Source organism: Panthera onca, chromosome D1, assembly GCF_046562875.1.
Source record: "Panthera onca isolate mPanOnc1 chromosome D1, mPanOnc1 haplotype 2, whole genome shotgun sequence".
Lineage (NCBI taxonomy): Eukaryota > Metazoa > Chordata > Mammalia > Carnivora > Felidae > Panthera > Panthera onca.
The window spans coordinates 26476600-26488710 of NC_138348.1; the positions used below are offsets into that span (position 1 = coordinate 26476600).

A 12111-nucleotide genomic window follows, 5' to 3' on the forward strand; every position below is an offset into this window, starting at 1 on the left:
CCTTCATAATAAAATCCCTAGTCCTTTCCATGGCCACCAAGGCTTCACCTACTTCAGGGCCCTCTCCACATTCCCTCTTTTAATATCATCTGTCCAATCTCATCTCCTACCTTCTCTCTCTGAGGCACACTTTGTCCCTGGGGCCATGTCTGAAAGGCAGCACTCGCCCCTCCCAGCCGTTGTGTCCGTAGTTCCCTCTGCCTGGAGCACTCTTCTACCAGGTGTGTCTGTGGCTCACGCCCTCTTTTTTGGGCCTTGGCTCAGTTATCACCTTGCCAGAGAGGCCTTCCTTGCCTAACTGTGCACAATGACACCCCTACTCCGCTTTCTCTTGCTCCTCAATACTTTCACTATCTGACAAATACCGGTCTCTTCCATCCAGAGTGTAAGCCCCAGGAGAGCAGAAAACATGTAGGCGTTCGTTCACTATTGTACCTCTAATGCCTACAAAGTACTCAGCACAACACCGGGGACCAATTAGTATTTGCTGAATGGTCTCTGTTCCGCTATAATTAGTCGTAAGCCCCACTGATTCTCAGTTTCATTTGTATTACTGAGGGGGTAAGACTACATGATATATTTTTAGCAATAACGTTATAAAATTTTGGGGACTTAAAAATCAGAGTTCCACTTATCATATAAAAATCCCAAGACATGAGACTATTTAAAATTTTTTTTTAATGTTTATTAATTTTTGAGAGACAGAAAGAGCACGACTGAGGAGAGGCAGAGAGAGAGAGAGAGAGAGACAGAGACAGAGACAGAGACAGAGAGAAACACTTCTAATCTGAAGCAGGCTCCAGGCTCCGAGCTGTCAGCACAGAGCCCGACACGGGGCTCAAACTCAGAAGCCATGAGATCATGACCTGAGCCAAAGTCGGACGCACAACCGACTGAGCCACCCAGCCGCCCCAACATGAGACTAAAAGAAGCCAAAATTATTTGGGGTCTGCTACTTACTTTAAGGGTAACAGCTGCTGCCTTGATGATAAAATCGTTTACTGATACTTTAATGTCATCTGAAAGAAAAAGAAGCATATCAAAATTAGGGTTCATAATGAAACTTTAACATTGACCATTATGATTGCAAACTTATTCATTAACAAACCATAATGAAAAATATTGTTAAGTTTTTGTTTATTCGCTTAGCAAAATTTCCCTGATTAGAAAAACTTATATGAGGCCCTGGATAAATAATATTAGCCATACATGTAGACAATTACTTCTGGAACTCGATTATAATTCTTTTAAAGCTTAGATATCATATACAAGAACTTGAAGGATACATTATAACCATAATTAGAAAGAACCAACTCCTACGTCTCTAAAAACACAAATGGTCTCCCTGTATAGATTCAGATGATTCATTTTTTTCTCTTATCCTTTTCAAATGTCTTCATTCTGCATGAGCTTTATAATATATTGATTATACTAGAACAGTGGTAACACACTTTAAATATATCTATATCTATCTATCTATCCATCCATCCATCCATCCATCCATCCATCTAGAAAGAAATTTCTTACTAATGGAGTGGACACCGAAAAAATTTAAGACCAATGAGCTGCTTTTTAACTTAACAAAACAGGATATAGCAAAGGCCAAAGATGAAGCAATGTTGGCACAGGTCCTGGTGCAACGAACAAAATGAAGTTTTCTGTCTAGTTTTATGGTGATTCCATTAAATCAATTTCCTTCCAGTATACATAATGATTTCAAGGTAAAGCTGAGGTCCCCTCCCTTCCCACAGAGCTGATCATAACTTAAGCATTTGATTTATACTTTTGCTTTTCCAGGAGGGTAGGAAAGTATTGAAAAATGTAAACTACACTTGATTCTCTATTGCAATGGCTTCTAGACAAAGCGTTTAAGATAAAGATCTCGTCAATGGTATGTGGCAAGATAAACAAATCCCGTTACTATAGTATCATGGAATTGTATATGAACAATAGCTCATTCCCAAGGCATGCTGGAGATTTCAGAAAGACACTAGATGAATTACCATAAACCCAAATACTGCCAAACTGTCATGGTAAGAGTCACCTGCTCATCCAAATCATTGCTCTTTTAATTCAGATTTCCAGAGACATATTTTTGTTTGCTTGTTTTAAACCTCTTTATGAGTAGAAATGTGAGTGGATTTCCAGTGCTTAGAGAATTTTAATGATAGCCACATATAAAAGACTTGGTCTACATAAATTCCACTATGTGGACAGATATTAGGAACTCATTATGCTTACTCTTCATGGCTCCCTCAACCTCCTTCTCACTTTATCTACTATCCATAGGTATCCACAGTGAAGACTTCCTGAACTATCCACCGGCTGATGATTCCCAATCTACTGCCTGAGTCCACAGTGCTCACCTAAATTCTCTGCCCTCATCGTACTCCAACATTTAGTACTCTTGAGTTGATCACTTTCTTCACCTCAAAACACTGTCTCTTACTGGCTCCTGTGTCACTATACTCTCCATTGTTTTCTTCCACTCTTTACCACTTACTCATTTTCTATCCCTTCCTTTCAAAGGTGGAATCTTCCCAGGCAAGAACTTCCTGTTCCATGACTTTCATACCATTCATATGCTGATGATTCCTTCAAATGCTACCTCTAATCCCCATGCATCAGGAGCTTCAGGCTTATTATATGTCCAATTTCTCACATGACATTTCTCTTAGGCACTGAAAACCAAAAAAGTGCAAAGGAGATTTTTTCAAGTTATTTTATTTTTAACTCTTTATTACGGAAATTTTCAAATATATAGAAAGGAGACTGTTGGTGACATTGACTGAGAAGAATAAGAAATAGTTTGTGAGGGAATATCAAACATTTTCATTTGCCTATCATTACAAAACAGTGCAGACAGGCTTATAGAATACTATATTATAACTATACAAGAAAGAGGACTGGAGATAAATAATGTGGGCTCTAAGAGCCCCTCCTCCCCGAAAATCCTAATTGCAAAGACATACCAAACCTGGGACCATGAAAAGATACTAGACTAATCCATCCCTCCACTGAAATAGTACTGTTTCCTGCCTCATGAAAGGAAGAAACAAGGAAAATTATTCCCCTTATGATCTCTATATCATGACTAAGCAAGTACACTTAATATCTATAAAGAGAGATTCCAGGGTTAACTTTTTGAATACAGAGAATTTTCTTTGAAGTAGCTTTCCATTTATTTCCTTGAACTTTTAAAAGCTGTCAGGCTGTCTTTGTATGAATTCTTCAAAGTGTGTATCTAAATTGAAATATCAGTTCTGTTGTCACTTAACATGTAGAAACCCAGAAGAGAATGTTTTTCCCACCCTAATAGAGCAGAAGAAAAGCAGAAGTTACAAAATCACAACTTTTCTTGAGTCCATTAGGGAGCCAAGGTTACAAGGCAAACAAGTGAACTGAACGTCAAGGGTGATGGCTCCCCTCTGAGGAAGGACGAGCACACAAAATGATTAACCGCTGTTGGAATATGGGAAAGTACAGGACAAAGTATGGGACAATGCGCATGAACAAAGGGGGTATCAGCAGACAGATGGAAACTATAAAACAGCATTCGAACGGACATCTCAGGGAAAAAAAACATGCTATCAAAGATAAAGATTTTTTTTTGTTAAGATTCACAGACTAGACATAGCCAAGAAAAGAGTCAGTGACATTGAAGCTAGATCAACAAAAATTATCCAAATGGAAACACAAAGAGGAAAAAAAAAGATTAAAAAAAAAAAAAAAAAAGAGAGAATAGGGGATCTAAGAGCTTTAGACAATTCAAACAATTGAGTATTTATAATCAGAGTTCCAAAGAGAAAACACATGAAGCAGAACATAAGTGAAATATAATGGCTAGGAGTTTTCTGAAATTAATGAAAGACAACAAACCACAAATCCAAGAAGCTGAGAGGAAACCCCAGCAGGATAAATACAGTATAAAAAAAACGCTAAAGCATATAATAATCAAACTGCTAATGGAGAAAATCTTGAAGACAACAGTGCCAGAGGGGAGACATCATTATAGAGGGGAACAGAGATATTAAGAACGGCAGCAGATATTTGGAAAGTCAGAAGATAACGGAATGGGATCTTTCTTTCAAGTAGTGAAACCAAAAATCTTTTTACTCAAAACTCTATACCCAGCAGAAATACCAAGAACGAAGGAGACACACCCATCAGGATGGTTGCCAACAAGTGTTGGCAAGGATGTGGAGAAACTGGAACCCTTGGGCACACCTGATAGGAATGCAAAATGGTACAGTCACAATGGAACACAGCATGGCAGCTCCTCAAAATATTACAAATAGAATTACCATATGTTCCAGCAATACTTCTGGGATAGACCCAAGAGATGTGAAAGCAAGGACACAGAGAGCGATGTATACCCCCTTGTTCATAGCAGCATTATTGACAAGTCAAAAGGTGGAAGCAACCCAAGTGTCCACTGACATATAAATAAACAAAACATGGTAAATACATACAATAGAATATTATTCAGTCTTAAAAAGGATGGAAATTCTGACACATACTACAACATGGATGAACCTTCAGACAATACACTAAGTGAAATAAGCCAGTCACAAAAAGACAAGCCCTATATGATTCCACTCATACGAGGTACTTAACAATAGTCAAATCCATAGAGACAGAAAGCAGAACGCTGGCTGCTAGACAAAGGCTGGGAGGAGAGGAAAATAGGAAGCTATCATTTTAGTGGGTATAGAATTTCAGTTCTGCACCATGAAGACTTTTGTGGATCAATTGCTGTGATTGCACAGCAACGTGAAAGGATTATTATCCCTAAGCTGTGCACTTACACATGTTTAAGATGGTAAATTTTATGTTACACATATTTTGCCATAATTAATAATTAAACAAAGGGAAATACATGAAGGAGAAATAGACTTTTTCAGATAAAAGCTGAGAATATATTGCCAGCCAACCTATATTATAAGACACATTAAAGGAAATTCTTTAGCCGGAAGTAAATACCAGACAAGCATTTTGTATCTACATAGAGAAATGAAGGCCAAAAAATGGTAAAAAGAAAATGGGCAAATGCAAAAAGACTTTTTTCCCCGCATTTTTAAAACTAAAGTTTATGTTTTAAACATAATTGATTTGCTAAAGCAAAAACATTATCAGACATATATGCTGGTGCTTATACCACATGTGGTAATAAAACATGACAACAAAGGCACAAAGGATAGAAGGGAGAAAATCGAGTATGTTGTTGTAAAGTTCTTACGTTACACATGAAGGGGTGTGATACAAATTTGAAGGTAGGCTGTGATGAGTTAAAGAATTATATTGTAAACCTTAAGGAAACCACCACGTAGAAAGAGAAAGGTAAAACAGAAATAAAATGGAATTAAAAAATTAAAGGGCAACCAATCCAAAAAAAAAAAAAAAAAAAAGGTAAGAAAAAACAAAGGACAAAATTACTAAATGTGAATGGTCCAAACACCTTAATTAAAAGACAGAGTATGGATTAGATTAAAAAATAAGAAAATTATTTGCTGTCTGCAAGAAGTCAGTTTAAATATAAAGACAGGGACACCTCAGTGGCTCAGTCGGTTAAGCGTCTGACTTCAGCTCAGGTCCCGATCTCGCGGTTTGTGAGTTCGAGCCCCATGTCAGCCCCATGTGCTGACAGCTCAGAGCCTGGAGCCTGCTTCGGATTCTGTGTCTCCCTCTCTCTGTCCCTCTCCCACTATTGCTCTGTCTGTCTCTCTCCCTCAAAAAAAAAATAAATTTTTTTAAAAATTAAAAAATACAAAGACAGATATATTAGAAGTAAAAAGATATAAAAACATCAATCAAAGAAATTTGGACTGACTGTATCAATATCAGATAAGGAAGGCTTCAGAGTAAGAAATATTACGCCAGGAATGAACAGGGACATTCCATGACGCATCTATTCATCAGGAACACATAAAATCCTAAATGTGTTCTGTGCCTAATAACACATCTTCAAGATGATATAATACCAACAGTACTCAAAGGGAAAACAGACAAATCCTAATCGTAACCAGGGATTCTCAACACTCTTCTTTCAAGAATGGACAGAACACGTAGGAAATCAGAAAGGATATGAAGACATGAACACTACTCCCAGCCAACTTCACCTGACATTTATAGAACACTCCTCAGAGGTAGAACACACATTCTTTTCAAATACACATGAAACATTCATCAAGATAGACCATATTACGACTCTAAAATCTCAACAAAAGTTAAGATTTACATCATACAAAGCATGTTCTCTAAGCACAATGGAGTTAAGCAAGAAATCATAAAAGAAAGGCTGAAAAGCCCTAAATATTTGGAAATTATATTTACACTTGCAAATGATTCATGGATCAAAAGACACATCACAAGGAAAATTAGAAAACATCTTGAATAGAAAGAAAAATAAAACACATCAAATTTTGTGGAATTCATCTAAAGCACTGCTGAAAGGGACCTTAAAAGCATTATATGCTTATGTTAGCATCAAGGTTTATTATATGATATTGATCTCAGCTTTCACCTTAGAAAACTAGGAAACTAAGGAGCAAATTAAACCCAAAGCAAACAGAAAAAAAAAAGGAATAAAGGTGGGAGCAGAAACCAATGAAAAGAAAATTAGAAAAACAATGAAGAAATTGTATGAAATTAGGTGACTGTTTGAAGAGATCAATAAAATTTATAAATCCCCAGCCAGATTGATCAAGAAAGTCAAAAGACACAAATTACTAACACTGAAAATGGAAACATCACTTCAGATTATATAATGTTAGAAGTACTATATAGTAAGGTAATATTATAAACAACTTTATGTCAACGACCCCTTTATCCATAGTTCTGCTTTTCACAGTTTCAGTTACCCACAGTCAACAGCAGCCCAGAGGCAGATGATCCTCCTTCTGACATACTGTCAGAGGGTCATCAATACCCTAACACTATGTCCCAATGCCTACATCATTCACCGTGCGTCATCTCACCACGTCGGCATGTTATCACCTCACATCATAACGAGAGGGGCGAGTACAGCACAGTAAGATACTTAGAGACAGAGAGACCACATTCGCTTAACTTTTATTATAGTATTCTACTACAGTGTTCTATTTTATTATGATTGTTGTTAATCTCTATGTCTAATTTTTAAGTTAAGCTTTATCATAGGTATGTATGCACAGGAGAAAACATAGTATATACAGGGTTTGGTGCCATCAATGGTTGCAGGCATCCACTGGGGGTCCTGGAATGTATTCCCCGTGGATGAGGAGGGACTACTGAAAATTTTATCACTTAGATGACATAAACAAATTCCTTGAAAGACACAAACTACTCAAGCTCATTCCAGAAGAAATCGATACATCTATTTTTAAAAACTGAATCTGTAGTTAAGTCTTCCCACAAAGAAAATCAAAGGCCTAGACAGACAGTCTCATTGGTGAATTCTACCAAATAATTAAAAAGGAAATAAAATCAATTCTACCCAAACCTTTCAGAAAATAAAGGAGAAGGAAACATTTCCTAATTTATTCTGTGAGATCTGGTAACAAACCCAAGAAAAAAACAAAACAAACATCTTTAAGAAAACCACAGGGTAGTATTATTCATGTGCACAGGTATAACAATTCTTAGCAAAATTTTAGAAAATGGGATCAAGAAATATATAAGAAAATTAGTGATTGATGAGTTTTATACAAGGAATACAAGTTTATTCAACATCTGGAAATCAACCAAAATAATTCATCAAAATAACAGAATGAAAAAGGAAAGATTATCTCAAAAGATGTACAAAAGCATTTGACAAAATTCAACATCCGTTTATGCCTAAAACTCTCAGCAAATTAGGAATATGAATTTCCTCAACTTAAGGAATCTACAAAAAACCTACAACTAACATTAAAGACTGAATGTTTTCTCCTAAGACCAAGAACGAGGCAAAAATGTCTGCTTTTGCCATTTATATTCATCATTGTACCAGAGGTCTTAGCCAGTTCAAAAAAGCAAGAAAATGAAATCAAAGCCATACAGATTGGAAAGAAAGAAAGAAAGAAAGAAAGAAAGAAAGAAAGAAAGAAAGAAAGAAAGAAAAGAAAAGAAAAGAAAACATCAGTTCATGCTAAAAATTCCGAAGTCTCCCAGCAACCTTAGTTTTAACTAATTTGCTGGGAGGTACATTACAAATTTCATAACCTGAAAGTTCATTTTGAAAAAGATATAAAAAATTAAAACTTGTATAAAGAAGAGTGATATCTAAGATATATGTAAAATCTAAAACATTTTTCAATCATTTTGGATTTTTTACTTTCTAAAATGTTAAGGATTGCTTTGTTCAGATATCATACCAAAAACATGATTTACTCAATACAATGGAATCGGTTTGTTTCTTATAAGAAAAGTGAACCAATTCTTTTCTTTAGTACTAAAATACACCCAGATGATGAAACCAAAATAAAAAGCTGCACAATGTGCCTTTGTAAGTAAAGGATTTCACAACAGTTAGCACATGTACTGTATTAAGTAAATTTAACTTTACTAACCTCTGACCAGACTTTGTCTAGCTTTTAAAACAGCTCCAAGGTCACAGTCAGTAGTAGCATATGCATGTGGTACAGTACTTTTAGATTCAGTTAACCTCTTGGCAATAACTCTTCGAATATTGCTAGCAGGGATTTCAGTGAATGTGCCCTGCAAAGAAATTGCAATCTGTCCATTAAACCATAAATGGAAGTGGAAAAAGCAAATTCTAATACTATAATCTAGTCTCAGTCACTTAACTCTTGGTAATTAAAGATTAACAGAGGAAAAATACTATTAAAAATTCTTAGTATAAGGAGGAATATAAGAAATCCAGAGAACTTTAATTTTATAGTATACAACTGTAGAAAAATTGGTAAAATCCATGTCTTAGTTATAAATGAGAATCTTATGTTACTTTGTATAAGATGATCAAAAAGAAATCTACCAGGTCATGAATAATTCTCCCATGGGTGTGTGTATGGGACAGAGACAGACAGACACACACATACCACTGTAAGCACCTTGTTACAAATATCACTTAATAAAACTCAAAGCATCCAACACGTCAACAAACCAACAACAGACAATTCCTACTTATAAAAATGGTGTGCAGTAGAAAAAGATAGTGTACTGGATAATCTGCCAAACTATTTCTATTTTGGTTTGTAATTTAAAAAGAAATCCCATGAGTATATTTCCTAAAAATTCATAATAAAAAGTATAAGTGAGATAATAAAATCTTCCTATAACTTACTATAGCTTTTCCACTCTGTTCTTTGAAACTCTAACAAAAAGCAGGATGGACATAAAACTACCTGTGATTCCTTCCTTGTCCTTCACTCCACTCTGGGACTAGATCACAGTCACTTCTAATCAAGCAGCTAAAAATATACCTGAGTCCTTAGGAAACTAAACACTTTATGTTAGTAAAGTATCTGTTCAGATAGAATGAATGCTCTCTGTATACCATAAAAATTTGAAAGTAAGGTTTACCTTCCTAATTTGAATAACCTACTTCTTAAAAACAAAGATTTGATTACACATAAATTTTTTGTATATGAAGTCACGAATCACGAATTTACATTAAAAATTGTTTCCCATGAAATTTATACTGTTTGCAAATTCTTTAAAATACTATACTGGAATATATTTCTCCATTAGAAAGAGCAAGATAGGTTTGTTTATTTTTTAAGTGCCCAGTTTTTTTTTTTTTTTTCCCTTTCAGTTTTACATGAACCTGATTATCCTGCATTTCTTCTGATGGGAAACAAATGACATGAAAGATACTAAGAAAGGGAGGTAAAAAGAGGCAAAATGGAATATTCTGACAACAAAAAAGGGCTGTTACTGCCTCCATCTGAGAGAGAATGACTAGCTATACAGTCTCTATAGTTCTTCACAGTCAGAGTATCAATTCCCTCAGTCAAGGGGCGCCTGGGTGGCTCAGCCTGTTGAGCGTCCGACTTCGGGTCAGGTCACCATCTAATGGTCCGTGAGTTCAGGCCCCACGTCAGGCTCCAGCTGACACTGTAGAGCCTGCTTTGGATCCTCTGTCCCCCCCTCTCTCTGCCAATCTCCCGCTCATGCTCTTTCTCTCTCAAAAATAAAAATAAACATTAAAATAAAACAGCCACAGATGAGGGCTAGTGGTGGCTACCAACTATTACTACCACACCGGAGAAAAGCTACGTGAAAAGCAGCATGATTAAAGAGCCTACTTATATGGCACTGGACTTGAAAGTTAGCACCACACAAACTGGGTTTGTGCTAGGAGTCTGCACGACATGAAGTATCTGGAGAATTTTTTCTTTACCACTGTTAGCTACTACTAAAATGGATTGGTAGAATTACACGTAAAACAGACAGCTGGGGTGCCTGGGTGGTTCAGTGAGTTAAGTGTCTGACTCTTAATTTTGGCTCAAGTCATGATCTTGCAGTTTCCTGAGTATGAGCCCCAAGTTGGGCTCTGGGCTGACGGTGCAGAGCCTGCTTGGGCTTCCCCCCCGCCCTCTCTCTCTCTCTCTCTCTCTCTCTCTCTCTGCCCCTCCCCCACTCATGATGTCTCTCTCTCTCTCTCCCAAAATAAATAAACTAAAAAAAAAAAACCAAAAAACAGACAGTAATGGTTCTTATTGGGTTCCTAGTTCTCACTTAAGTCCGAAAACATAAAAATCTATTCAAATGATATTACCACTACATTCGGTTGTCCAGGAGTTGAGACCGGTGGGATCATCGGCCGTGTGTATGGTGGCATGGCCATGGCCTGTGGGGGCAGAGGCACTGCGGGAGTAGCTAGAGGGGCTGGGGTGGGTCTGGATTCAGTAATCTTGCCCGTTTCTTTCAACTGGACCAGTTTGAGAGCATCCCTGAAGAGAGAGATAACCACGATTAGCAACAAGGAATAGAAGAGAACGTTTAGAAAATGGAGATAAGGAGGGAAGGTACTGAAATAGAGAGATGTCAAGGCTGTGATGCAAAATGAATTACTTGAGTTACACAAGCAAATCTTATCTGGTCTGCTGATTCATATTATTCACCCAATGGCTACAATATTTGGACATTTTCAAAAAGCAAACCATTTGAATTATATCAAAGTTTTGGGCGTAGATACCTTTAAAAAGGAAATTAGTCCTTTTCTTGGGGGGGTGTCATTTGGTAGACGAACAATTCTCAAACCATACTCTCGTTCTTTATACTTGTCAAATAATTTTCACATGGCATTCAGAAAATGCCAAGTTTCTGATGACTTTTATTAGTATATTTGCTAAATTACTGGATTTTCTAGTGTAAATAACCTTGTTATGGTCAGAAACTCATACCATTTTAAATATTGCTCAAAATGTTAACAGCATCATCTCATGAAATAAACCTACCCCACAGCATCATTCAGAATGAAAGATAACTAAACTAGTAACAGACTTACCCTGCATTAAAGGTATCTTTGTTTTTTAAAAGGATGTAAGTGGATTACTAAACATACCAAGCTTTCAATTCATGCTAAGTTATAGCGGGTATGAAATAGTACATTTTCTTAAACAAAGTGCCTTCTCGAAAATTATAATACCTGACAATTTAAAAGAACTCTTTTCAAAAACAGAATTTTATAGTAAAAAAAATGTTTTAATCTAAAAACTTTTTCAAAAAGGTTATGTAATCTAAAAACAACTTCAGGGTGACACTAATTTAAAGGCAATTTACATCCTTTAAATTTCTCAAACACGGTTAATTATTTGTTATTGTTTACTGAAAGAATTGCTGAGGGCAAAAACCTAGCATCTGCCGGGCATGTCTGAAATTATCCTTCCCCGAACAAAACGTTTTTACTTAATATGGCAACACGGTAGGCAGAATTCTGAGACGGATGACCCCAACATTCTTGTAGACACAGAATTATTATCTGGTTACACACCCTGCATAATCCCTTGTGTGGGCCTGTGAGTATGATGGATGCCGCTCCCATGATTAGATTACATGATGTGACAAACGTGACGGATTTTGTACACACGATTCAGGTCCCAAATCAGCTGACATGAAGTTAATCAAAAAGCAAAAGGAAAATTACCCTGGCAGGATCAGACACATCAGATAAGCCCTTTAAAAGGA

The 12111-nt window shown here is 36.4% G+C and overlaps 1 protein-coding gene across 3 annotated transcripts in view; it reads right to left on the reverse strand.

Annotated features, from left to right (window-relative positions):
* PDHX (pyruvate dehydrogenase complex component X) overlaps positions 1 to 12111 on the reverse strand; it is a 72649-nt gene that overhangs the window by 13683 nt on the left and 46855 nt on the right. For all 3 annotated transcript variants that reach the window (XM_060606330.3, XM_060606332.3, XM_060606331.3), the window contains exons 6-8: positions 10700 to 10874; positions 8529 to 8676; positions 961 to 1019 (exon numbers count right to left, since the gene is read on the reverse strand). In XM_060606330.3, the coding sequence (XP_060462313.1) occupies positions 961 to 1019; positions 8529 to 8676; positions 10700 to 10874 (382 nt within the window). The remainder of the gene's footprint in view (positions 1 to 960; positions 1020 to 8528; positions 8677 to 10699; positions 10875 to 12111) is intronic.